At 42.3% G+C, this 27,642-nt stretch overlaps 1 protein-coding gene across 1 annotated transcript in view; it reads right to left on the bottom strand.

Moving 5' to 3' along the window:
• The window catches only part of BRSK2 (BR serine/threonine kinase 2), a 477,335-nt gene that overhangs the window by 199,610 nt on the left and 250,083 nt on the right, over positions 1-27,642 (bottom strand). The window contains exon 2 of the mRNA XM_044426097.1: positions 10,118-10,212. Coding sequence (XP_044282032.1) covers positions 10,118-10,212 — 95 coding nt within the window. The remainder of the gene's footprint in view (positions 1-10,117; positions 10,213-27,642) is intronic.

Genomic DNA, 27,642 nt, shown 5'->3' with positions numbered 1-27,642 from the left:
TTTGTACAAATGAACCAAAGATTACTGGTGGGTCCCCGCATAATTTAATAAACTTCTCTCCAGGACTGAGAAAGGTTAAGTTTCTCAGGGGTTTGTGTGTTGTTTGTTGCTTATTTTTATATGCTACCTGATTTCCTTCTATTTCCCCCAACCTTTCTGTCTTAACAAAGTCTTAAAACTGGAATCAGGCATTGATTTGTGAATTATGACCTCTAACATCTCCCCACTCCACGTGTCATGCTGATTGTCTATGTTACAGGCTTGGCTTGGAATAGAGAGCTCAAGTGAACAAGGATTAGATTCTACCCCAATGATGACAATGCAGAGTTTTGCTAAAGTTCTTCCCATTTCAGATAAGTTACCCATCATCCCTGGGCTTCTCATTCATCTCAGTCCTAGTCTGCATACAGTGAATTATGACAGATACTCATAAGGAAGTCAAGGACACATGTTCCTGAATCTCAAGACAGGTGGAGTGACCTTAGGTCTGTCTGCAAAAGGGCTGCCTCTCTCCTTTGTATAGCCAACTCTGCTTCCCACCCATTTCTTGCTGTTCTGTTCATACCTTAAGGCTGATGCTAAACCTCCACTTTCACTTTTTTAGAATTTCTGTACTGGTTCCTTGACATTTTCCACATCAGCTTCCAAGTTTGCTTCCCCTTTTCATTCTTCAGTTTTAGTAATTTACTTATATCAGTTATGGCTCCCTATTCCCCACCCCCACAAAAAAAAAAAGTTCTGATGTCAATATAAAGTTAAAGAGATTAGTTTAATCTAATCTGAAGTTAAACATTCAGCAAAAATTAAAAATATAAATGAAGTATGTGTAATACAAAACATACATAAGTGGAAAATAAAACTGGATTGGAATGCATTTCCAAGATGGTAATATAAGCAACAAGCAAGCATCTCCCACCTGCTGCACCTCACCTGGGACATCCAGAGAGGGGTCTCTGATGAAACCTCAAGATCAAGTAGGTACATGTGATAAAAAGTGACCCTTCAAGTACCATGGCCTCATGTTATGAGAGCTATAAAGGTCAAAACAAGCACAGTGTTCCAGGAATGAACTGGAAGTCAGTGGAGATGACAAAGCACTGGACTAGCATGTTTTCGTCACAGAATCCCAAGTGGCAATCTTGCAGCCATATTCAGGTATATTTTTCAAAAGCAGCCCGGTGTACAATGCATTACAGTAATCCAAACGAGATGCAAGAAAGTAAATGAATGAAGCAAGGTAGGACCCAGGTAGGGCCTAAGTTCATACAAGGCTCTCTAAGCCAAAAAGATGAGACCACCTGTGTGTGTGGTGACAAAGACTGGTCAATGTTTACCCTCAAATTATAAAACTGGTCTTACAGAGAGAATGCAATGCCTTTTACAACTCATTGAACACAAATAGCTGGACAGATAAACACTTGATAGTAGTATGTTCAGCTGACTTGATGGCACTCAGCCAGTTTACTGGTGCATCCAGGTACTGATCTGATGAAAACTGAGTGTTATTTGTGTATTGATGACACTTCAACAAGCTACTTCTATCACACATTTCAGCAACTATCAAAAGGTGCTCTGCCCCTTCAGACCTGCTGATTTCTTTTGCAGTGAACTTTCATAGGTGACATTCCAGTTTATCAAATGCAGTGACATTCATTGAGAAGCTACTAGACAGATGCATATAAGTTGGGATAAAGTGGAGGATAAACCAAGCTAATGAGGCAAGAGTTGGGGCAGAACTACATGTTGCAAGAAATTCTCTGCTGACACTGAAAACATCTAGCAGAGCATCTAGGCAGAGGAGTAGGAATATAAGTACCACAGAAGAGATCTGTAGGATCAGACCATTCATCTAGTTCAGCATCTCATTTTCCACACTGGCCAACCAGGAAACTCACAAGAGGGGCATGAAGGCAATGAGTTCTCGCCCTTGTTCCCCCACAGTAACTGGTCTTCAACAACATAACATCACTGAGGCTGGAGAATGAATATGTACATGGTGACTAGTAACCATTAATGCCCATGAAAACCATCTAAGTCACCAGTGATCAACACATTTTGTGGCAGCTATTTCATAAAATTAAAGAAAATAACAGGGTTTCCATGAGGTGATGGCACATAATAACAACAAAGGAAATATTACTTCTTTTTCTCTGCTGAATTGCCTGTGAATCAGGTTCACTGGGTGACCCTGAGTCCTACGATTATAAGAACCATCTGCGTGCACATACCTCTAATTCAATTTCTCCATAAATAATTTTATAAACCTTTACCATGCCTGCCCTTTCTTCTATCTAAAATGTCTTCAATATTGTAGTTTTTCCTCATAGGAAGGGTGCTCTGCTTACAGTCCCCTAATCATTCTGGTTGTCCCTTTCCAGCTTCATAATATGCTGAGTTTTTTCCACTCTCACATCTGCTACTGGCAGGAGGCTTAGTGGATGGAAATACTCAGAATTATGGTAAATAAAGTAAAGTCTACAGATATTGCAGAGGCTGAGGAACTCTATCATAATTTCTTGTAGATTTAAGATTTTTCTTTAGCTCTGATCTTGTATATTTTCCCTTTATCACACTTGCATTCCTTTCATTAAGAAGCTTCAATGGCATTTTCCCATTTTCTCCTCAATTTTAATTATTACCTTCAACCTAAAAGCTATGTGAACAAAACCTCCACTGAATCTAATATATATTTAAACAAATATAAATACAAAATTCAAAACCATTACCTATTTGTACTTTGTTTTACTTGAAAACTAGCATGGCAAGCGTCTCTTTTCTAAGCAAAAAGGTGTAAGAGTTCACAACATTACAAGTTTCACAACAAATTAAAAAAAAACCACACCACATGAAATTATTAGATGTCCTAATAAATAGACCTTTCTATCAGGTTTTTTGACAAGAACCATACAATGTACTCTTAGAAGGCAATAGTAATATTTTATTATATTCTCAAGTGATACCTATTTCAACAATAGGTTGTAATGGATTCCACAGAATGCATTAACAATGTTTTCATTTATCTGTGAACTAATGATATTTCTATTAATGAATTTATGCTAGGAAAAAAGTGGACTAACAATTAGCTTCCATTTGGGCAAGGAAATCCATGTAGGGAGGCAATGGAACAACTACCTTCTAAGCTACCTAGCAGGAACATAAATTCTTCATTATGCTGCAGCCTGCCCTGGACTTCATGGACTATAAAAGGGGGGGCACCTATATTGGCTAGTATAAAGAAAATGGTGCTTCTTAGATGAGTTCAGAAACATGTTGCTTTTTATTGGCCATTCTACCTTCCTGACAGATTTGCTAGGAGGAAAAGCAGGTTGCTTACCTGTAAATGATGTTCTTCGAGTGGCCATCTGTGCAGTCACACATATGAGTGCTGCGCCTGCACAGTGCCTTTGGTCGGAGATTACAAGCTAACAGGTTTTTTGGTGGGAAAGGTCCGCTCCCCCTCCCCCACAGCCTATAAAGAGCGGAGCGTCCGCCATTTTGTTCAGTCTTTGATGACCGGATGGACGCCCTTATGTGGAAAAAATTAGTTCTACCATGAGCAGTATCGGTACCAAGAAAAACAACGAACAATATCGGTACCAAAAAATAATGGTAACATTCAGTACCAACGAAAGGTCCACTCACTGACACCGAGCGGGGCCGGCAGGTGGGTTGTGTGACTGCACAGATGGCCACTCGAAGAACATCAGTTACAGGTAAGCAACCTGCTTTTCTTCGTCGTGGCCTCTGTGCATCACACATATGGGTAGATTAACAAGCTTACCATCAAAGGAGGAGGGAAGGTGTCCTCAGCAAAGAACAGATGAAAGAACGGCTCTGCTGAAGGAACAATCCTGCTGAGCACGGACAACTAAGCGGTAATGCTTGGCGAAAGTGCAAGAATTCGCCCAAGTAGCAGCTCTACATGCATCGTCAATCTGTATTCCCGATGCAAAGGCAGATGAGGCAGCCACAGCCCTAGTCGAATGGCCTCGAGGGGCTGTGGGTAAGTTGATGTTAGCCAGTTGGTAAGACAAAGTGATAGTATGAACTATCCACTTAGAAAGTCTCTGCAGAGTGACAGGGGTGCCTTGGTCCCTGGTAGCATATTTAACGAAAAGTCTATGTGAACATCGAATAGATTCCGTCCTGGATCTGTAGAAGCCTAAACAGCGCCGAATGTCAAGTGAATGTAATGACCTTTCTAATGGAGTAGACGGAGCCGGAAAAAAGGCAGGTAAAATAATATCTTGTCCCATATGAAAGGGTGTGGACACCTTAGACAGAAAAGATGGATCGAGCCGCAGGACAACCTTTTCTCTATGAAAATTGAGATAAGGTGGGTCTACACGTAGAGTGCAGAGCTCGCTGGCCCTCCGGGCTGAGGTAACTGCAACTAGGAATGCTGTTTTCCACGAGACAAGACGTAAATCGATTCTTGCCAACGGTTCGAAAGGAGCTCTCGTAAGCGCTTGCAGAACAACAGAGAGACTCCAGGTGGGCATTATTGGTCTGATCGACGGGTTCAGATTATAAAGTCCCTTCAGTAACCTTTTAATAGTAGGTTGGGAGAAAATGGACAAGCCGTCCACCATACCACAGTGATAGGCGATCGCCGCTGTATACACTTTAATCGAAGATGGTTTCAGTCCAGAGTGGTGTAGTTCTAAGAGGAACTGAAGCATTTGATGTATCGATGATGTAAATGGTTACCTGAAGGAGCGCTTACATCCATATACGCCCGCCTGCCCCTTGAGATCTGCGGGAGAGGCCCTTCTCCGGGAACCCTCCGTGAAAGAAATTAGGAGGGTAGGTACTCGGAGGAGGGCTTTCTCTGCGGTGGCACCCAATCTATGGAATGCGCTCCCCAGAGAGGTCTGCCTGGCACCGTCGTTATTTGTTTTTCAGCGCCAGGCGAAGACCTATTTATTTAAATGTCATTTTAATTGTTAATATTATTTGCTTATTTTATCTGGCCAGGGCGACTTATTTTGTATTGTTAATTTGTTTTATATTTTGAATGTATTATATTTTAATTTTATGTTGTGAGCCGCCCCGAGGCTTCGGCGAATGGGGCGGCATAGAAATGTTTTAAATAAATAAAATAAAATAAATAAATGGAGAGAATGAACGAGAGTCGGCAAAGGTGGAGAAACGTTTCCATTTAGCTGTGTAAGACTTCCGTGTAGAAGGCTTCAAAGCGGAGTCCAATATGTATTGAATGTCCGGATGAAGGGTTATCGGATTCAATGGCACAATAGTTGGGTCCGACAGTGCTGGAGCTGCGCCGCCTCCAGCGGATTCGAAGCTTGCAACTGTAGTGGATTCGAAGGTAGGATTCGAACCACTTGAAGTAGTCATCGTATTGACGTAACGAAGTCAGCTATCGGATTCGCCACGCTGTTAGTTTCAACGATAATATATCTGGGTGGCGAAGTGCACCATCCTGCTGGGTTATCAGGCACGGGAGCAGTGGAAGATGAAGGTATTCCCCGTGAGAAATGTCCAGCAGTGTGGGAAACCAAGGTTGGCGTGGCCACCAAGGAGTAATTAGTATCCCTGTGGCCCGATCGCAAACAATCTTCGCTATGAGTCTCATCACCAGAGGAATTGGTGGGAAGGCATAGAAATTCAGGTTGTTCCATGGAATCATGAAGGCGTCCCCTAGGGATTCATACCCAATTCCCACTCTTGAACAGAAAGTCGCACACACCTTGTTCTGTTGGGTGGCGAACAAGTCCACGTCAGGAAACCCCCCAGCAATGAAAAAATTTGTCGTGTGTCTGGGGGTCTAGTTCCCATTCATGAGAGATGAGCATGCGCCTGCTGAGAAGGTCCACTTCCACGTTGTCCGTACTGGCCAGATGGACTGCTATTATCGTAATGCCTCTCGAAATGCACCAGTCCCAGATCTGCATAGAAAGTCTGGCCAGGGTCAGAGACTTAGTCCCACCTTGCTTGCTCAGATAAAAAACGGTGGCTATGTTGTCCGATGTTATCTGAACAACCTGATGTTGAAGAACATCTTCAAAAGAGCGTAGGGCTTTGAATACGGCCAACAATTCCAGGAAGTTGATATGTTTCATGGATTCCTGACGAGTCCACGTGCCCTGAGTATACAGGCCGGAGCATACCGCTCCCCAACCCAGTAGAGACGTGTCGGTACCGACTGTTATCGATGGGCCTTAGGGCCTGAAGGGGACCCCAGCAGTCAGATTGTCTGGGACCGACCACCATAGTAGGGAATGGAGTATCGAGGATGGGACTCGAAGCAGTTTCGACGGTGGATCTGTCTGTGGGTGGAACGCTTTGTTGAAAAACAGCTGCAAAGGATGGAGTCGCAGTCTGGCGTGTGGCACCACCGCAACAACGGAAGCCATATGTCCTAGAAACCTCTGATGGACTTCGCCGGAACCAATCTGCCTCGTCGCATTCGATGAACATGGCGAGCGAGAGTCAGTTGTCTGTCCCGAGGGAGAAACGCCTTTTCCAACATCGAATCCAAGTGGGCTCTGATGAACGTAAACTTCTGTACCGGAAGGAGAGAAGATTTCTCAGTATTAATGCAAAAGCCCAGGTCATCCAATAAGGCGCAGATAATATGGATAGAAGTGAGAAGCACTTCCCTGGACCTGGAGACTAGGAGCCAGTCATCAAGGTAAGGTTAAACTTGTATGCCCTGGAGGCATAGGTAAGCGCAGACAAGGGCCATGCATTTAGTAAATACTCTCGGAGCGAGGGCCAAACTGAAGGGTAGAACCATGAATTCGTAGAAATTGGAGGCAACAGCAAAGCGAAGGAAATGCCTATATTTGGGATGGATTGCAATATGGAAATAGGTGTCCTTCAAGTCCAATGAGGTGAACCAATCCTCTTTCCTAAGCAGCGGCAAAATATTTTGGAGGGTGGACATTCGAAACTTCCTCGTCACGATGAATCGATTCAGACTACGTAAGTCTAAAATCGGACGTAGGCCACCATCCCATTTGGGAACTGTAAAATATCTAGAATAGAATCAGTGAAGGCCGTCATATTGAGTTACTTGACGAATCGCTCCTTTACGAAGAAGTTGTTGTATTTCATCGAGCAGTACCGGCGAGCAAGATGTAAACCGGATTGGACTCGATGGAGGAATGGTATCGAATTCTATCCTATAGCCGTGCTGTATGATAGACAATACCTACCGATCAGATGTGATGGACTCCCAAATGGGGAGTTGGCTTCGCAGCCAGTCCCCAGATGAGAGGAGGGTGGGTATAGGATAGGGTAGAGGAATGGTTCGCCAGTCCCATCAATGCTGCCTCCTGTCGTCATATCGGCAGCGGCCCTGTTGGTAGCGTTGTTGGGGCTGTTGTCGGCGGCGTTGCTGTTGTTGTTGCTGCCTGTGCTGAGGCTGTTGCCTGGAATGGTAAGGCTGTCTGTAGGGTGGAAGGGTCCATGCCCACTTACGCCTGGCTGTGGACAGCTGTTGGACTGCGACGTGCATCGTCTCCTTGATTAGCACTTTGGCCAAGTCGCTTTGTTGGTCTGGGAGGGCCAAGACGACGTTGTGGAGGCACTGCATTATAAAATACTGGTATCTCGCCAATGTCGCCTCGTAGTTCGAGATACGCAGCCCCAAGCCTGAAGCTGCGTAGACCCTCCTGGCCAGGGAGTCGATCTTGCGGCCCTCCTTGTCTCACGGAGCAGTGTGGCCTCTTGCCTCTCTACCCTGGGAGGACTCCACCATGACCGAGTTCAGCTTGGGGTGTCGGAGGAGGAATGGTATGTCCTCCTCCTGAACCCGGTACATGGCTTCGTACCTCCACGATGTTGGTTGAGGGTGAGAGGGCAAGTCCCAAGGCTGCGTCATCGCCTGCCGGAGGGTGGTGATCAGGGGCAGGATGATGGAGGTGAACTGCTCCCTGCGGACGACGTCATAAAATTTATCCGTCGACAGTCCTGGGCGCTGGACGGTGTCGATAACCAGGGACTGGACGAGCCTGGACATCAGCTCCATGAAAGAGACGTGAGACTCGTCTGGTGATGTAGGGCCCTGGGAGGTCACCGCGACGTCGGGAGAGGTGGAATCGACGTCCGAGTTGGAGTCCATACCGTAATACGGAGGGGCTGAAGAAGAGGACTCCACCGGCGAGATGGACCGGCTGCTTTCCTCCCGGGGAACCAGGGATGTGCACCTCGGATCCAGCGGCAGCGGGCGATCGCGAGAGTGTGGTGGGGACCGATCCCTCGGCGCGGGATAGTACCCGGTCGAGTATGGCTCGCCCCAGGATGGATAGTAGGAGTGACGCCAGTCCTCGGATCGCTGCTCCCTTGAGCGACTCCGGCGGGCCCTGGGCGGGGATCCGACCACATCCGCCTCCATTGGGGCCATGGGCATAGGCATGGGTGACCTAGCCCTGGGGGAGAGTCTTGAATTTCCCCGTCAGAGATTGACCCCTGCTGAAGAGGTGGAAGCGGCTCGGTAGGGAGGTCGGCCACACGACGAGGAGACCCTTGAGGGGTGATCCTCATGGCTGCCTGGAGTACTGGCTCGGGTGGGGTAGGTTCGGTGGTTGCCGCTGGTACCGACGCTGCCGTCGAACCCGAGTCGTGGTGTCATGGCCGCTCCGGATCCCTCGACTTCTGGGTCGGTTTAAGAGGCTTCTCTTTCCTGGCCTTCTTAGCTGATTTATCAGCATCAGCATGCTTGCGCTTCTCGTGTTTCTTTTTGGGAGAAGCGGGTGGGGCCCTCAAGGTAGAGACACCTTCGTCCGACGGGTGCGAGGGCGGGACCACCATAGCCGGGCCAGGCTTCGGAGTGGTGACAAGTGGATCGGACTGCATAAGAGCCTGATCCCACAGGAGCCTCCGGAGGCGGTTCTCCCGATTTTTCCTGGCCTGCTTAGAGAAGGCCAGGCAGTGGGAGCACTTGTCAGTCCTATGCCCCTCCCGCAAGCAGAGAAGGCATAGGTCGTGTGGGTCAGATGGAGACATCTTCGACACACATTCTGTGCATTTGCGGAAAGCTGCTCGCTGCGCCATTGCAAGAAGAGGAAAAAAGAAGACAGTGCAGAGGGTAAGAATATATTTTTGGTTTTTTTTTATTATAGAAGAAGGTAGAACGGTAGAATGATAGAACTATAGAAGTAACAGGAACTTACAAGAACTATAGAGATAACAAGAACTAACAGGGATATAAAACTGGGAGTTTAACAAAGAAGAGGAAAATAGGCTACGCGTAACGATCAAAGTGATAGTCGAAAGCAGCACGAGGCACAGTGAATGGCGGTCGCAAAGACTGAACAAAATGGCAGACGCTCCGCTCTTTATAGGCTGTGGAGGATGGGGAGTGGACCTTTCCCACCAAAAAAAAACAGCTTGTAATCTCCGGCCAAAGGCACTGCACAGGTGCAGCACCCATATGTGTGATGCACAGAGGCCACGACGAAGAACAAAACAATGCAATAACAGCAGCAACAACAAAAAGCACAGGCAGACAAAATGAACGCACTCTGGTAAAGGTAAATCAAAAATACGTCATTAAATGTATATAATTAAATGTCTATCCCAGCCATTCCTACTGTATATAATCAATGCAATAAAAGAAACAGGGACATCAAGTGCCCGTTAATCTCATTAAGCTTGGACTAAGTCTTACTTAAACTGACAGGTTCCTACAGACCTAAAATCTGGTTTCAGACTATCCCTAAAGCAAGGTTGAACTTAACCACCTGCAGTGGGTGAAACTGCAGACCACTACAAGCATTGTGCACATTCATAATCACAGCATGGACCAGCAACTCACATCTGTCAGGACGATGGAGCCAGAACAATCCCACTCTCATGCTGTAACTCCTATCAGTTCGATCTAGGGCTGCTTTACAGTCAATTACTGTGCCTCAACTGGACGTTAATTTTTGTTCTTAATTAAAGCATATGTATACACCCTCCTTTTTAATTCCATTTCCCCACCCCAACTTCTGAATTATTTGTATTATTATTATTATGCAAAGCACAATCCTAGCACTGACAGGGGTGTTTGTTAAACATAATTAAAGATATTAATTTTGCACGCAACAGAAGCCACTGAGCCAAGAACATTTCCCTTTTCCCCCCAAATCTCCCATTAGAAAATTACCTTCATTAGCACCGACTCACTGAGCTTCTCTCTGTTGACAATTTTTATAGCGACCTTCTGACATGTTACACAGTGAACCCCCAACTTCACAAGCCCTGCAGAAGAAACAGCAAAAGACAGACAGAATTGGTTAGAGGCATAGTTAGCTATATGCTTCCTGTTCCTTGCATCTTACTCAACCATCTTAGATATTTATATGCTAATTTCTGTTAGTCCATCTCTGTTTTTCAGAGATGTGCATAATGAACACATTTAAAACAGGTCCTGCAGCAACAGAAGTATCCAATCACCAGCTTTGGCATTTCTCACAGTTTACGCAGCTATGGGCAAAAAAGGGTGATTCTCTTTTCATTTCGCCAGCCCACCAGATCAGCTGGAAGACACGCTTCTCTGCATTATTTGGCACTTCAGGGGAAATTGACACTTAGTCTTTTTACCAGACTTCTCATGCCTGGCTCACTGGTGTGTCACATGACACCCACCCAGACCATCCTCCTGCTATTTCTGCCATTATATCCTGGATTTCTTCAGACCAGTTATACCATGACTTTAACATGTTTTTTCCCAGTGGAATATATTTCAGTGTGTGCTAAACTTATGGTTTTGTTCTGGGGCAGTGGGTAGAGTGGTTTCAATGTGTTGGGGATGGGAAGCAGTGCTGCCAGAGGAACAAGGCAATCAAGTTTCCTCCACACATCACCCTTCAGTTGCCTTTCCACCTCTCTTAACCCCTCCACCTCTCTATACCATGCCCAATGAAGTATAGAGTAAAGGCAATGCTGTTTTCTTCCCCTCTGCCCTTAACCTTTGAAAAAAATAAAATGTACAAAGCCTTTCCATTTGTTTTCTTCGTCCTCTTGCCTCAGGGAGCAACTAGCTGAAATGTATCCTTACTCAAAGGTAAATTACATTATCTTCATTGGCCTTACATGGAAGTAAGTCCCACTGACTTCAGTAGAGCTTACTTGTGGCAATGCTAGCATGAGGAAGAAGCTGCATTTACTGGAGGGGAATTGGGGTGTTGGTCCTGCTGGCTTTACCCCATGGGAGGTAAGAGGACAGCACCATTGCCTCTTGCTTCTTTTCCATGATTTGCTGTGAAGAGGCAGAAGGAATGGCATTTCCCCATCCTTCTACTAATTTGTTCTAAGTTCTAAGTTCTAACTAAGTTCTACTAATTTGCATTTGCATATAGGTAAAGCATTTAAAAAAATATTTCCATGAACATATCTCCTACTTCTCCTGAAATTGTACTTATGTGTGACACAAGATCAAGTTTTCATACAGTGCAAATACAGTGCTGTATTCATTAAAATATGCCCTGTTTTATAGAACATATAAAACATGTTCTATATAAATACTTCGACTGTACTCCCTCATAAATGGAATGTAAATGGTTGTAATGTAGATCTTCTCTTGGCCTACAGTGTATAGGCAATTCTCTGCTTCTCTAGCTGGAGCAATGTCCCCTTGAGTTCAATCTTGTTGCTAGTTGCGAAGTTGCGACCCATCGCGACCCCATGGACAACATTCCTCCAGGGCTTCCTGTCCTCCACCATCCCCCAGAGTTCACTTAAGCTCACACCAACTGCTTCAGTGACTCCATTGAGCAACCTCATTCTCTGCTGTCCACTCCTTCTTTTGCCATCTATTATTCCCAGCATTAGGGTCTTCTCCAGTGAGTCCTTCCTTCTCATTAGGTGGCCAGAGTATCTGAGTTTCATCTTCAGTATCTGGCCTTCTAAAGAGCAATCAGGGTTGATCTCCTCTAAGACTGACTGGTTTGATCTACTTGCAGTCCAAGGGACTTGCAGGAGTCTCCTCCAGCACCACAATTCAAAGGCCTCAATTCTTCGGTGCTCAGCCTTCCTTATGGTCCAACATTCACAGCCATACACATTGCAACTGGGAAAACCATAGCCTTGACTATACACATTTTTGTTGGCAGGGTGATGTCTCTGCTTTTTAGTATGCTGTCTAGATTTGCCATAGCTTTCCTCCCCAGGAGCAAGTGTCTTTTAATTTCTTGGCTGCAGTCCCCATCTGCGGTGATCTTGGAGCCCAAGAAAATAAAATCTGTCACTACCTCCATTTCTTCCCCATCTATTTGCCAAGAAGTGAGAGGACCAGATGCCATGATCTTGGTTTTCTTAATGTTGAGTTTCAGGCCAACATTTGCACTCTCCTCCTTCACCTGCATCAAGAGGCTCTTTGGTTTCTCTTCACTTTCTGCCATTAGAGTGGTATCAACTGCATATCTGAGGCTGTTGATATTTCTCCCAGCAATCTTAATTCCAACTTGTGATTCAGCTAGCCCCGCCTTTCTCATGATGTGCTCTGCATATAAGTTAAATAGGCAGGGCGACAGGATACAACCTTGCCGTGAGTTCAGTCTTACATTCTATAAAAGAACAAAAGCCTACCCACTGCCTACAGCAATCCAGAGCATCCTGTGGAGAAGACAGGTCAGTCTTCGTTCCCATACCTGAATGGCAGTTTCTTGGGTCACCAGTAGCACTGGTGGTAAGCACATTTCATGCCTCATCATAGCTGCAGATATCTCAGTGTTTATCTTTAGGTGGACACTGAAAGTGTACCTTAAAAGGATGGAGAGGGTCACTTTTTTTACACTCATATTCCCTTTTATTTCAGTTTTGAAGAGCTTCCATTTCTCTATCAGCAACACTGCATAACTACTTCCATCTTCCATATTTTATGGAACAAAGCATTGCCTTTACTTCCATTGTTTACCCTTTGAAATCTTGTGCAATTGAACCAAAAGAGCACTCTAATATAAAAGCATTTTTCACAACAGCACAAATTCTGATGAAGGTATTTAAGATTACAAAGCACTAATCTATATTACCACTTTTCTTCCTGAAGTACTCAATTGGATTGCTGTTCCCTTAAGTCACAGAATCAGAATTTAAACTCAGTTACACACAAATCAAGATGGATATTCCTTTCTTAGGCACTTAAAAATCTATAAAATTACATTTCTTTTGTTTCCCCAGACACATAGCTCAAAAAGATGTAATAATTCCTTGGATCAAGATGGTATCATCTTGGATAGGCAGGTGTTCAAAGCAATTAGAGAAGGGAATCCTGGGTTCAGGGAGTAGCACTCTCCTACTATGTGTGTTCATACTGCCAAAAAATTAAAAAGAAATAAAAAGTACACTTATCAATCATTAAATTGCCAGACACACAAAACATGAAAAGAGGAAGAGATGACCATCTGCCAGGGGAATGGACACCACTAATAGACTGAATTTCCCCTACCTCTTGCAGCTCCTCGCACACCTTCCAAATCTGTTCTGGAAAGTCGGAGGGTCCTCTAGAACAAATCAGAAGTGTGTGAAGGAGGCTACAGAGTTGGGGAAGGAAAACTCAATTATGAAAATGTAAGTAGCATTTTCATTCAGCTAGAACTGTATTTACTTTGCTGAAGCAAAGTAAACAACACACTAAGAAAAGCAGGGCTAGGTACTCCTGATTGGCTATCAGCTGGGGAAAACCTCTCCCCTGAATCTCTTGAAAGGAAAGTGAAGGGTTGAATAAACTGTCCCTTGACAGTACTTCCTGAAATGCCATGAAAACAGTACTCTCTTGGGCTATCCATGATTCTACCTTTCCAGAAAGCTGTCACGATAGCCAGGTAATTGTTGCTGGCACAGGAATGGCAATGGCAGCTGATGCCATCCCTTTGGCAATAATGGAACTGGAACTCCAGCAGTTGCAACCTTAAATCAGAATGAGCCCCTTAAGACCATGGTGTTAAAGTAATCAAGTTGCAAAGCTGTTGCTCCCTTGCAAAAGGATAAACCTAAAGGTCACATGGAATGGGCCATAATTCTGCTCTTTTGTCCACAACAAAAATCTTTTTGCTCATTTGTTTGCTTTTAAGTGCTTTTGCATGAATAAAGAGAGAAAAAATAATTGAAGATGGAATTAATTCATTTAAAACAGAGCCAATAAGTTACAAAGCCCAGTTTCCATACTTTGTCATAGAATAGTGAATTTGTAAGACTCTTACATCTTTTTTTAAACTTAAAGGGTTTTTTAAAATCTTGACATTTCCCTACTGTTTCTTGCTTTGATTGTTTTTGTTTTTTTAAAAAAGAAAATCAACTAGATTTAGCAATATGTGAATCAGCAAAACTCAAGCTCACCCAAATTCTTCAAATGTCATCCTGAAACTCATTTCATTGCAACTTCAGATCAAATTTCAAGCATTAATTTTTAAATAAAATCTATATTTGTATGAATTTTTTCAGAAGTATGCACACTGACAAATGCTTTTATTTCTTTTTCCTTTTTTTCTGCAAATCACATCTCAAGCTTGAAAATAAAATTCAACCACATATTGCATCCAAGTCAGTGTTCAGTCAGATAGGTGCAAATTGAATACATCCATATAAAGAATGAGCTGAAAGAAACTTCCCATACATCACTAAATGGATTCCACATTCTATAGTAGCTTTTAAAAATTTATTTCGATACTGCCCCACAGCTGATGCTTTCTGAGTAGTTTGCAACAATCCATAAAACAGACAATAAAAATGCAATAAGAATCAGAAAAACAGAAAACAATAAGTTTAGAACAGTTAAAAAAGATGTCAACAAAGAGAGGCTCTGCAGATATACCAGGGATAGGTAATCCCCCTCAAGCCCCCTCTGGGTGGCCAAGTAAATATCTAAAGTCCTCGGAAATCAGGGCTGTCTTAATCTGGCTCCAAAAGTAAAAGTCCCATGTAATTTTTAATCACTCTGAAGGCAGAGCAACTGGCTGGGGAAGCTGACTTTCAGGACCAAGGACAGAGCACACTGAGCAAAGGATGTACTCCCAGGAGAGCTTAGTCTCAACTGAGCGCTTTTATGCCTTGTACCTTTACCCTTCAGTTTTCTCTGCCCTACTGATGTGGCGTGCAGAGGCTTAAAGGGACAATCTCTTGGTCTGGAGGATGACCACATCACTATCTGCCTGCAGGTTTGTGCCTGGCATGCTACCTCTCTTGGTTCAGCAGTGTGAAAGTCATTCAGTACCAAGTATGGCAGCTCCTTGAACTGGGCCTAGAAAATGCAGTATTCAAGTCCAGAGATCTCAGGGTTGAGGGTTTCAGGTCCCCCTTTTGTGTCTGTGTACAGGTCACTGTTGGGACTTTGGGATTATGGCCCTTACACAGTGGCCAGCTATTATCCACACCATTCTGGTTTCAGTTACTACAAATCACCTGCATTCCTTAAATTGCTCACACTCATTCACTACTGACTTGGACAGGAAATCAAGGATTAAGGTGTAGTAGTAGTGAATAATAATCAAGTTTAACTGATTTGAGATGATAATCTGCCTGGGATTTCCCTTATCAGAGAAATATGGGGCATATATTACTAATTTCAACATATTATACAGTTCATTTGAATAACCTAACCAATGTGCCACTCCAGTAACATTCTTGATTTTTTGACATTTCAAATCTGTACAACTACATCTAGTGAAACATGGTAGGAAACACCACTCCTCCACCAGAATTGCTAAGCTGCTATGTTCAGCAATTTCCCATCCAATGTTTCTTAATTTTACTCAACATACTCCACTATGGAGATCCTCCATAGCCATTTTAATACTTACAGGATGAATCATAACAATTCTGTAAAAAACTAAATTTTCATTATGCTTTATAATGGTTAAAACTCCACTTAGACTTCCTAACTGACCTCATAATGTAAAAAGGTAAAGGTTTCCCCTTGACATTAAAGTCCAGTCATGCCTGACTCTAGGGGGCGGTGCTCATTTCCGTTTCCTGGCCGAGGGAGCCAGCGTTTGTCTGCAGACAGTCTCCATGGTCATGTGGCCGGCATGACTAAATACTGAAGTGCATGGAATGCTGGTACCTTCCCACCGAAGTGGTACCTTTTTATCTACTTGCATTTGCATGCTTTCGAACTACAAGGTTGGCAGGAGCTGGGACGGAGCAACGGGAACTCACCCCATTGTGCAGATTCGAACTGGTGACCTTTTGATCAACCATCCCAGCAGCACAGCGGTTTAAACCACTGCGCCACCTGCAGTCCCTCCATAATGTATATCAACTCTTTAAAGATGCACCTCTGCTTCCATTCCCTTCTCTCCACCCCTTTCCAGGGCATGACACCCTACTTTCAGTCTTCAGTGGTCCCTACTGTATTTCACTGTTACATTGCTAAGTATCTGTGAGAGAACTCAACAGCTGATTGCCTAACATTCCCTAAAGGAAGCAACTAGTCAGGATAAATGTCTCATCAGTTCAGTGGCTGATAAACCTGCTGTTAGTGTGAAGGGGTACAATATCCCCTTGAAAGAATTATAGTCTTGTATACTAGTCCTGATCAACATGTGTATAGTTGGCACTTTCCCAGAGCTGAAGAATTACAATCTTGGTCTCAATGAGTCTTGCAAAGCTGTTCAATGATTCCAGCTCAAAACAAAGAATGGAAAGCTTATATTGCATAAGAAAACCAACAGAGTACATTATCTTTGATCAAGTTTTCTCTGATAAGCATCTTTCATGTTAACTCAAAACCTCCTATCCCCAGAAAGAATAAAAATTACATAAACCATTGTTTAAAATTCATGGAAATTTGGGGAATCATAGTGAGAAACAATGCTTTTGTCAGCCGTCAATTTTTGTTTAGATAGAGCAGGACATTTGTTTCATTAAGGCCTCCCCACATGGTATATTTGTCCTATTTGGGGGCTATCATTAATAACATTTCCTTTGACTGGATTTCCATTCCATGTGGAGTAGGAATGACACATGTATTGAAGAAAGCTCTGATTTCAGAGAAACTCACATAAGAATAATCCTTTGAAAGAGAAACATGTTTTTTGAATGGGTCTCAACCCATCAGAAAAATGGTTCGTAGATCCTGTACTTCATGGTTAAGCACAACATGCTCACCATCTGTTCTGTTGCTAGGTCACAGAATCAAGAGGCATGGGTTCAAGGAATAACTAAAAGCACATGATGCTGTTAGAATGTTAACATTACATTAAGGAGCCTCATGGGAGATGGCTTGGGAGCCCCAAATAAGCTACTCTGTGTGGCCTAGTTTACAAACAAACAACACATTTGTAACAAAAAATGTGATAAAACTTAAATAAGCACAGATGATTATACAACCCAACTAAAACCACTTTCCTGGCATTATTTCTCTTGAGTTTACCAGATGTATTCCATTTCATGCCCCACATACCCAGGAGCTTTGCTGTATAGATATACAGAGGCTGCAAGACAGACTGCCACAGATTCTGCTATGCCAACATTAGTCTATTTGACAAGTTCCTTTTGATCTCAAAAGCTGAGCTTCACTAGGAGCACAGCCCTATAATTTCAGGTCAGGGAAGAAAAGGGGCACAAAGGGAGGGGAGCTAACATCGTCTTTTCATTTTTAATTAAAAGCCATGAACTGAAAACTGATGAGAGCTCACTGCTCTTTTCTACCAAAAGAAAGCAAGAAACCCCAAGATGATATGAAGAAAAGACTGACATGAGAACAAGGAGAGCAGAAAGAAGTTTCTGTGTGCTGCATATTCTAATACTTCACTGACAAAATCTACAGGGGAAAGTCAATTCACTACATATACACAATTAAAGCAATATAGGCCACTATTTGGAAGGAGTATATACTAGCGATTAACCGTCTGATTCTGTATGCATGTACACATGGGCTTACAACCAAGTAAGTATGCTTAGGGACATATCTTTTCTTCTACTTACTTCCTAAATTATATATTGTTCAGGAAATACGTTTAAGCTTTCCCCTTGTTAGGATGCCTGTGAAGATGCAGAAGGCAAACGTTGAAAGGGAGATTGTTTACGATCAATAAACAATATCCTTTTTTATTCCTACCCACTTATTAATCTTATCAGTGAGCATCTGGGTGCAATGCACTTGTTGACCAGGACTCCTTCCTCCAACCAGGCCAAGTAGGGTTTTACATAAATAAATTGAACAAGACAGGTGTCCTGTAGGCATGTGCAAATCAGCAAAACTTGAACTTGCCAAAGATCTCTGAATTTCATCTCCAAGTTCATTCTGATTCATCTCCATATCAGGTTGTGAACTTTGCTTTTTGCATTAAAATGTATGCCTGTTTTCCAAATGTATGTATTAGTTACACAGATCTTTGAAATGCACATATTCTTCTATTGATTAAACATGTCTGGGTACTTTAAAAAAATGTATCTTCATCTGCATTTTTCAAATGCACACATGCTGTTGAAAGCAATTTTGTCATCTGTAAACACACTGCAAGTTTGGAAATGTAGAGACTTTAACAGTATATTGTGTTTGAGTCCATGTTCTGTCTGGAAGGTGTAAAATGGGTAAATCCTGATCATAACAAACTGATCATATATCCCCAGTGTCCTGTTCTTACTTGGAAGCCCCAGAACAGCTGCTTGGCAGTCATGTGATAGTTGTTTAAAAGTCCCTAGAAAGTCACTTTATATTTTGGGAAGCAAGAGCTTATAGGCTAGTGTACTGATATTAAACAGCCAATGAAACACTGTCAAGTAGTAGTGCCAATCACAGACAGCTTGCAATAAGCCTTGTGTCACTATAGGGAACACTTTCTGAAAATAGAGTCACTTCAGATTTATGCTTAACAAGGAGCAAAATTTCAGTACTTAATGACTTAAAGTCTTTCATGCTGTAAAATAAGGATAATAATATTTACTTACTTACCTCACAGGGATTCTCTGAGGATTAATTGATTAATCCTTATAAAAAACTATGCAGAAGGAATATTAAAATCCAGTGTAACAGCTATATATAATTTCTACTAATTTTGTCTGTGGAGTACAATTTGGGGAAGAAATATTCTGGATCAACAGTATGCTTTGACAGGATTATTTTGTTCACCCAGTTCCCCACATATTTATCCCAGTTTGGGATAAATTTCTTGCTGTTTTCTTACCTGAAATCACCAGGGCCATGAGATGATTTTTTGCACTGTTTATGAAACCAATAATTATTGTTAACTGCTTTTATCTTCCAATTGTGCCTATGTTTGTTTGTTCATAGCAACTGTTACTTCTAATTATTACCCATATGATTACAGCCTGGTATCAAGTGATAACAAAAATATATGGTGTCCATGCCTAATTGCACATTGGGAAGAGCCACATTTCTTTAAATCTTAATGGAACTAAATGGAATCATCCTGCTCTTTAATGAGGTAATTTTAACCATTGGCTCATCTATGCTAACATAGTATTGGGGGAGGGTTGTTCTCAGGAATTTCTGTAATAACTGCTTTTAAGAAGAATCAACTGTAATTACACTTGCATCCTAGCCTGTGTTTGGGAGCCCTGTTGGGATTCTGCTTGGATGACAACATTCATACTTTGCTTTAAAACAAAAACAACTGCTGAATCAAGTGTTTGATCCTACTAGCAATCGACAATTGCTAGTAGGATCAAGAGCCCTTCTGTGAATTTCCCCTCAACTCCTGCAAGGCAGAAATGCTGGTTCTAAGCATTGCTTTCTGGGAAATTCTAGGAGTTGCAAGACTTTTTTCCCAGTCAAAATGCGTTGAATTGCCTCCCTATGCATCAAACATCCTATCATAGAAAACTGAGCCACGAGTTGACCAGATGTTAGATTCCTATTGCCAGGCTGACATCAACTTGATACACCTAACTGGACCAAAACAGTCTCAGACAAAACACAGATTGATGATATTAAAATTTGCATTGCTATATATAACTGAAACAAGAATTATCCTTTACATTTCTAAGCCAGAAAGCACACCCAACAGGGAAGGAGGTACAGGTTGGGGAGGAAAAAAGCTATTATGATCAGAACATAGGTATTTGGCTTTATGCAACAGTAAACCTCTCTTGCATAAAGGAGGAGGGGAAATTTGTTCCCCTTTCTCTTGAGCTTCAGGCATCTTTAGAGGAGCTTCATCGGTCTGCCCTGCCCCTATTCCTAACCACACATTCCCACTACAGTCCTGCACTGCTTCCCCTGATAACATGCAAAACAATGGCCAGGGAACTCACACTGCTCCAAGGGGAACATTGTTAGAATAACCACACACTATGATTGCCAAGGCAAGTGAAATCCGAGGATGGGGTTTGCCAGGAGCGTGCCACCTCATGTGGATTACTAGAATTTGATAGCAGACCCTGGGAAGTCAGATTTGGCTAGGCATTGTAGAGATCTCCAAAAAAGAGAAAGGGATTTCCCAAGGCTAATGTGAAGAACAAACACTGACTTTGGACAGTTCTTTAAACTTCCAAGTTCCCAGAATAATGAGACCAAACATTACAGCAGCTGGATTTACCCTCTGAAGCTCTGGTTTCACACTTCATGCAATTCAGCTGATAACAGGATTGTTCTCTGAGCTCAGCAGGCTCAAAATAGAGAGCTGTGATCAACTCTTATTGATTTATCTCTTAGTATCTTTCTTGTCTTAATGTTTTCTATGAAGATTTTGGTCCAGCTGAATAGAGCAGAGGACAAGCCTCTGAACCATTGCTTATATTTTTGATTTAATTTTGTGTCATTAGACCAATTGCACAGACACACATATACTCACCCATGTTCAAGTGCTTCTATTGAGAAAATAGAAGATTTAATTCAAAAGCTACAGCTGCACAATACTGTTCTCAATGAACATTTGAGGGATTTTGTTTGATCGTAATAAAGTTTTAACCAGTCATGAATTTTGGATTTTCTCAAGAACCAGCATGGCTATCTATGCTTTTAAAAGTCAGTTTAACAGAACACTTAAGCTACTTTTACCAAATACAGTTCACCTCAGGTAGAAGGCCAAGATTTGCTGACTGCCTGAAACTTTCAACAGTTGAGTTTGGATTTTCATATTTGATTTCCTTTCCTGGATGAAAGACTTGTGGGGCTACCAAAACCATGATGCTCAGAGACACTAGCTTAAACAGTGTCAGGAAAAGGGTTGTAAAAGTAGACTGAGAAGCTAGATATAACCCTGCTGGATCAGATCAAGGATCCATTTATTCCAAAATTCTCTTTCACATAGTGGTCAACAAGTTGGCCACAGGTTCCCGCAAGCAGGACACAAAAGCAGCAGTACCCTTCTGCCCAACCTCCCCAGTAACTGGAGAGCAAATGCATACAACCTCTGATATTGGAGGCTGCATACAGCTGACAGGACTAGTAGCCATTGATAGCCTTCTCCTCCATGAATTTCTCCAATTCCTTTTTAAAGCCATCCAAATTCTTTGCAAACTGCTCACAATCCCTTTCAGTTCTAACCATCTTAAATAATTTGGAATCATCAGCAAACTTAGCCACTTCACTGCTCATTGCTAATGCCAGATCATGTAAGAAAAGGTAGTAAAGCATTGCTTCCAATACAGATCCCTGTGGGATCCCAGTATTTCCATCCCTCCATTGGGAGCATTTACCATTTATTTGTACTTTCTGTTCTTCAACCAGTTACTGATCCATGGGAGGATTTGTGTCTTATTTCATGAAGAAATTTGTTTAGGGCTTTGGCAATAAGCTTTTGGAAAAAAAATGTCCATGTATTTACTGACACTCTGAAAAAACTCTAAAGGATAGTGAGACAGGATTTATCTTTGTGGGCTTACCTTTGAGAAAGCTACGTGGAAGGCTTTAGTTCCTTTCACAGATTAATTAATCTGACTGAACACTGCAGATTACTTTTTGTCACTGCCGCAATGCAAATTGCATTTTTAAAAACTGATCTAGAGGAGTCTAGAGAAATGCAACTGTTCATTCAGATCAAGCCAGCTGTACAACTTATAAAAGAAACTGCTAATCCTACCGTAGCCACAGGAGCAAGCTCTGTGACTAACTCCTATCCTCTCACTCCCCTATCACTAAGAATGGCAGAATCAAAGTCCATCTGTAGGGGAGTTTTTCAGGCCTCATTAATTCATCCTCTCAGGTACCGGGGAGGTGTTAGGAGACACAGCAGAGCCCTGTCTATCTTGAGTAAGGTATCTTTCAGAAACATGCAAGTGTAATTAGGTAGCATCTGGGTAACGAGCCATGCTGGCCTGCCTTGGTCCAGTGATCTACTGAGGAGGATTGATGCAGTGCAAAGAAGAAACATCATGGGAGACAGAGACAGCAGGGAAGAGATTATGCCTCACATTTTATTTTAATTGATGTTTCAATCCAGTTTACTTTATCTGTTACTTACTAATTTGTCTCCCATCCCCCCACCATACCACCACTCTCAGTGGTTCTTCATGCATGCAAATCCAATGTAACATTCTCCTCCATTTTAGATATTTGCCATTTCCATTTTGTGCCTAATGGCCACAGTGGCCAGCACCGTGTCAGGCCTCACATTCTACATATGGCCCACATCCATGTGGTACTCCAGCATTAATGCGACTGGAACTGCCATTGTAGCCACAAGAGAGTCCATGTATTAGAGATCTTTGACGAGAGAGGGACAAAGCAAAGAGTATGAGCTAAATTGAGAAATAGGCTAATTCTACTTCTAGCAACCATGATTACAGAAAGGCCTTAAGAAACTTTAGGCAAGACCTCAAATGAGAATGCCATAAAGATTAACTTTTCAGGTATGTATCACAATTGTTTAGGTGAGCAAATTAATACATGGTACTGTACCAACTGTTTCTATTACATCATTCCTATTATATAGTCTCCTCAGATACACCAGTTCTATACTGTGGTCCAGATTAATGTCTCACCTGTGTCAGAGAATAAGAACATTCATAGATAATTCACAGATAATTAACAAAGCTACAAGATGCTTGATGCGAGCCTTGCAGGTGGAATTAAGGGCTACACTGCCCAAATGCCTTTCTCTGAGAAGGAGACCCCTCAAAGTGAGCCATTTGGGCCTGGTAAATTCTTTCAAGAAACAATTTGTCCCAACTCTTGAGGTTTCTCAGTTTGAGGCACCAAGTCAGCCACTCCAGTACATTGCAGCAGCTACTTTCCTCTTTGCTGCACCATCTGCCACTCTGGGGTGAGCACCCACCAAGGCCTCCCTCAGAGGGAGCCTATTCCACAGAATAAGTACTGGGCCCAGCTGACAGCAATGGGCAGACAGCCCTCCCACCACTGGGAAGCACACAGTCCACCATGCTCCTGATCACCTGAGGTGAGAGTTTTACCCTGCCTCATGGGAAGGCTGGCCCTTCTAAATGACAGAGGCAACTGGAGCAGGAATGGCAATCTTTTTGCCCCCAAGTGCTGCAACCAGTGGTTTGTCACAGTCTGAGGGCTGCATGCTGGCTGTCAGCAGGGCTGGAGTACTGTCTCCTCATCCACCACACCCAAAGAGAAATGCACAAACACACACAAGGCCTTTCCTCCTCTGTCTGTCTGGCTGTGTGTCTGTTTGTCTCTCTCTTGCTCACAGTGAGAGTAAGGGAGAAAAACACTCCCCTTACTAGGATATCTTCATCAGGATGTTGGGGAAATACCGGTTAACCCCACCCCCATATATTATGGAAGAGAGGTGGCTACTCTAGCACAGCTTACTTGTGGTTGTTCTCAAGTACTATTATTGTTAAGGCAGAAACCACAGAGCATAAATGGCTAGAGTCCTTTTGCTGTTCTAAACTGCTCTACTCTATGGTTTCTTTATCTATAACCAGTACTCTTTTTTTTGGTCACAGAACGCACCGGAACAGAGTTCCGGCACCGTTTTTCAACAGATTTTCCAAGTTTTAAAAGTAACTTTTGAAAATTTGATGTTTGGTCCATATGGATTTGAATCGCCCTGTCAAGCGTAGCAGGTCGGCGGCAAAATCATTAAAATGGTGCATGCGGGCTACTTGTGTGTTGAATCCGATGCATGTGTACTTCGTCTGCGCTGGTTGTGATGGTGCTGCTCAGCTTGTGATTGGTTGTATGGTCATGCTCTGAGTGCTTACTACAGGCGACAACCATTATGTTTCGTTACACAACTGACATGTGTGGGTGTATGTACAGTGATTGACTACGTGCGAAAGGTAAATAATTTCATGAGTTCCGGTACCCTTTTTCTTACAAAAAAAGCACTGTCTATAACAGTGCTATTAAGAGAGAAATCATGGTGTACAATAGACTAGAAAGGTTTTTATCAATATTTTTAAAAGGTGATTAAAGTATTAATATTTGCTGTTTGAATCCAGCCTGTGAGTGGAGTGAAGTGTTCATTTTTAAGCTTACTAGTTTAAAATGTCACTGACTAATTCAGGAGCTTCCAAGTCTTCTACTGAATCTGAAAACCAAGTGGTATTAATCATTGCCTAACCTTCATTAATTTTAATTACAATATAAATTCTTCTTAAATGCCTTTGAAAATAGGCTAAATAAATAAAAATGCATGCATACTATTCCTGTGGAGATGCCAGATGTATGATTTCAGGCCTATGTAACCTACTTTTGAAAGTATTTGAAAATATATTTCTGAATGCAATATTTTAAAAACTATGAATCTTAATGTTGTATATAACTATTGTATAAAAAGCACTGCAGAAGCTTTGCCTAATTTGCTCTCTTGTGACCTCAGTGACAATAGGTGAACTGCTCAATCCTATCTCATCCTGTGGCAGGACATGTAGCCAGGTAATTCACATTGATATTCTGACTTGCCCCATTCTCACTAATAATTCATGTTTACCTTAGAAATCAGAAGAACATGTTGAGTTTCTAGTGTATTGCATGCAAAAGCTAGACTGAAGTCTGAATGGGAATAAGAAAATGCTATGGACAGAATTTAAGAGATGGTGCTGCACAGAACTAAACCTATGAGCTTGAAAGTCCCTAGTTCAAATCTGTCTCAGCTGTGATCTTACTAGGAGGCCACAGATAAGCCATTTTTGTCTCATTTTCAGCCCCCTATCTGCATTGCCCATGTGATGCTCACATTGTTAAGACTAGACGAATACGATGCCCAAGAAAGCAAGAAACTTAATTTGGTGGTGTTGGGGTGGTGAATATATTTTTAAATTTCATTATCTTTTTATATTCTTTACAAAACCTAGGAAACGATGGAGAATGCAAATAGTCTTCTTAGCATGTTTAAAAATCTTCATATAAATCAGGATATTTTTGAAAATGAGAACTGCTCTCTAGCATATAGTCTCTCTCTTATGTTGGATTATTGAGTTTATCATCTAGAAAAGTATATTTTTATGAATGCATATATTTAAATTTTACAGACTTCCCAAACTTGAGACAGATGACTTAAGTTGTTGTTATTATGAAGAAAACAGGAGTGAAGGACAGTATATACCACCTTCAACTCATTAGAGGAAATAAATTAATGAACTACAGATTTTGGAGACAAACTAAACCTGTGTAAAGTTAGCTTTAAAAATTTCACTTAATAACAGCTCCAACAATAAACAAGATTATTATAATAACAGCTCTAACAATAATAACTCCAACAATAAACAGCATTATTGTTTATCATACAAGAGTAGACAGTATCTGGGACTCTCCTATTTTAATTTCTATGATGCCTACTAGAGTCCTGAACTCATGTACTTTCCCCATCAACTCAAAGTGTGAAAAAACATAATCTTGTTATAATCTACATTAAAATATTTCCTCTCTTGTGTTGTTAAAGTGGGTTTTCACCAGGTTGGTTCCATATAAGCATTACACCTGAATAGGATATCTGTGACCCCTACGGGGCATTGTGTCAAACCATCAGGACACAGAGGGCCAAGTCATCCTCATGTTCCAGCGGTATGCACCTGAGCAGCTATGCCTGAGTCTATAAGGGTAGCCTAGCAGAGTTGGTGAGGCGTGCAACCTCAGTGGCAGCAGCTAGGCCTCATCAAGAGGAGGCTAGGAACTTCTGGAAGGAAGAGAGGAGGGACTTCAGGCTAAGACAAAAGGGAGGAGAGTATTCTACTTGCAGCTACCCCAGCTGTGAGTTCACTTGAATGGGGAACATGGAACTTCTCTGCAGCAAGCAACAGGACTGGAGGTGTATCTGAACCTAGGCTTAATATCTTGTACAGAAGCAGTGGATATGCCTCAGGTGCAGCTTGGTGGGGAAGCCACTTTCGGACTATACAGAGTGTCCCAAAACAATTGACATCATTTTGTAGTCTAATACCATAGCCAATTCTTGCTCAAATGATCTCAAATTTTGTTAGTTATGCAAAGTTGCACAAGACATGCTACAGCCGATTTGACGTGTGTCGTGTCACAGGCAGTGTGCATATTGAACATTTGTGAAGCTTTGTGAAATCAGTTATAAAATCTACATCCCTTTGAATCTTTTGTTTGAATGTTGATAATATTTTATTGTTCAACATGAAGCCTATTTAATTTCGTTTGCCTAGGACTTGTAGTTATTCAGATATTCACATTTCAAATAATGTCAATTTTTTGGGGACACCCTGTACTTGCTACAGGGAATTGGGGCCAACAGAAGGGCATGCACTTCAAAAAGCATTAAACATTTCTGTTATTTAAAGACAGAATGAGGGGAAGGGATGGGTAGGTCTTTATCCTGAACAAGACAAGAAGCTACAAATAGACTGTCTTCGCTTGCCTTCAGAGTCTGGTGAATATGAAGCCTTCCTGAGGGTGAACACACAGGCATATGGAGCCCATGAATACCTCCCCTACCTCCAACCCACCAAAGCAGGCTGCCCCAACTTCATTTCTCACCTGATACACTGAGCTGCAAATTCTGAAGGGGTTTTCTACTTCTATATACTTGTTTAGATGTGACTAGAACACTCCATGTGACAAGACAGGCCTCCAATCATACAAAGAAGGTTCTACACATTTTAAAATTTTGCTGCTAGCATGGGAAGGTTGGGAACAGGGAAGGCAGCAGCTATGTATGTTCCTATGCCTGAGTGCAACTTTAGATTACTCAGTATGCTGCATGTTCAATATTTCATTGCTTGGTTCCCCCTCCCCCTCCCCCTCCCCCTCCCCCTCGGCTAAGATCTAATTGACCTCAGTGTCATTTTATTTAAAAAAATAGCTTTTTGAACCAAAAGCCTGGTTCAGGAACACCACAGAACAACGTATCCTATTTTAATAAATACAGGTCTGATGAAGTGACACAGTTTAAAGGGGAAAGTCTATAATCATTTGGAGCCCATTATTTTTATTATCACCTGTAAAGCACAGAAAAGCTAAAACATTCCTTCAAACATATATCTTGTCTTCTGATCATTAGAGTTCAAGCAGATATATCTGTGAGATGCTATCTCCATATAGGCAGAAATTACTTGCTAGTTCTGATTGCAGCACATTTAATAACATCAGCAGTTGAATCCATTCAAGAACAGACCCACCACTTAATCCTTAACACCAATTCACTCACTGCTGATATAGCCAGCAATGCCCTCCTGACCCCTCTTAATCCTTGCTGTTAGAGCACTAACAGGATTTTCACCAGCTGCAGAGATGCTGGTTGTCAGTAATCACCCAGGGGAACATGTCAAGTCACTGTACCTGCATCTGAGGAAAATACGAAACTGTCCAAAGGTGTAATCCTACACATGTTTAGCCAGAAAAAAGGC

Source organism: Varanus komodoensis, unplaced genomic scaffold (assembly GCF_004798865.1).
Source record: "Varanus komodoensis strain SLA01 unplaced genomic scaffold, ASM479886v1 scaffold16, whole genome shotgun sequence".
NCBI lineage: Eukaryota > Metazoa > Chordata > Lepidosauria > Squamata > Varanidae > Varanus > Varanus komodoensis.
The sequence above is the reverse complement of the archived record's forward strand: the minus strand, read 5'-3'. Positions and strand labels throughout refer to the sequence as shown.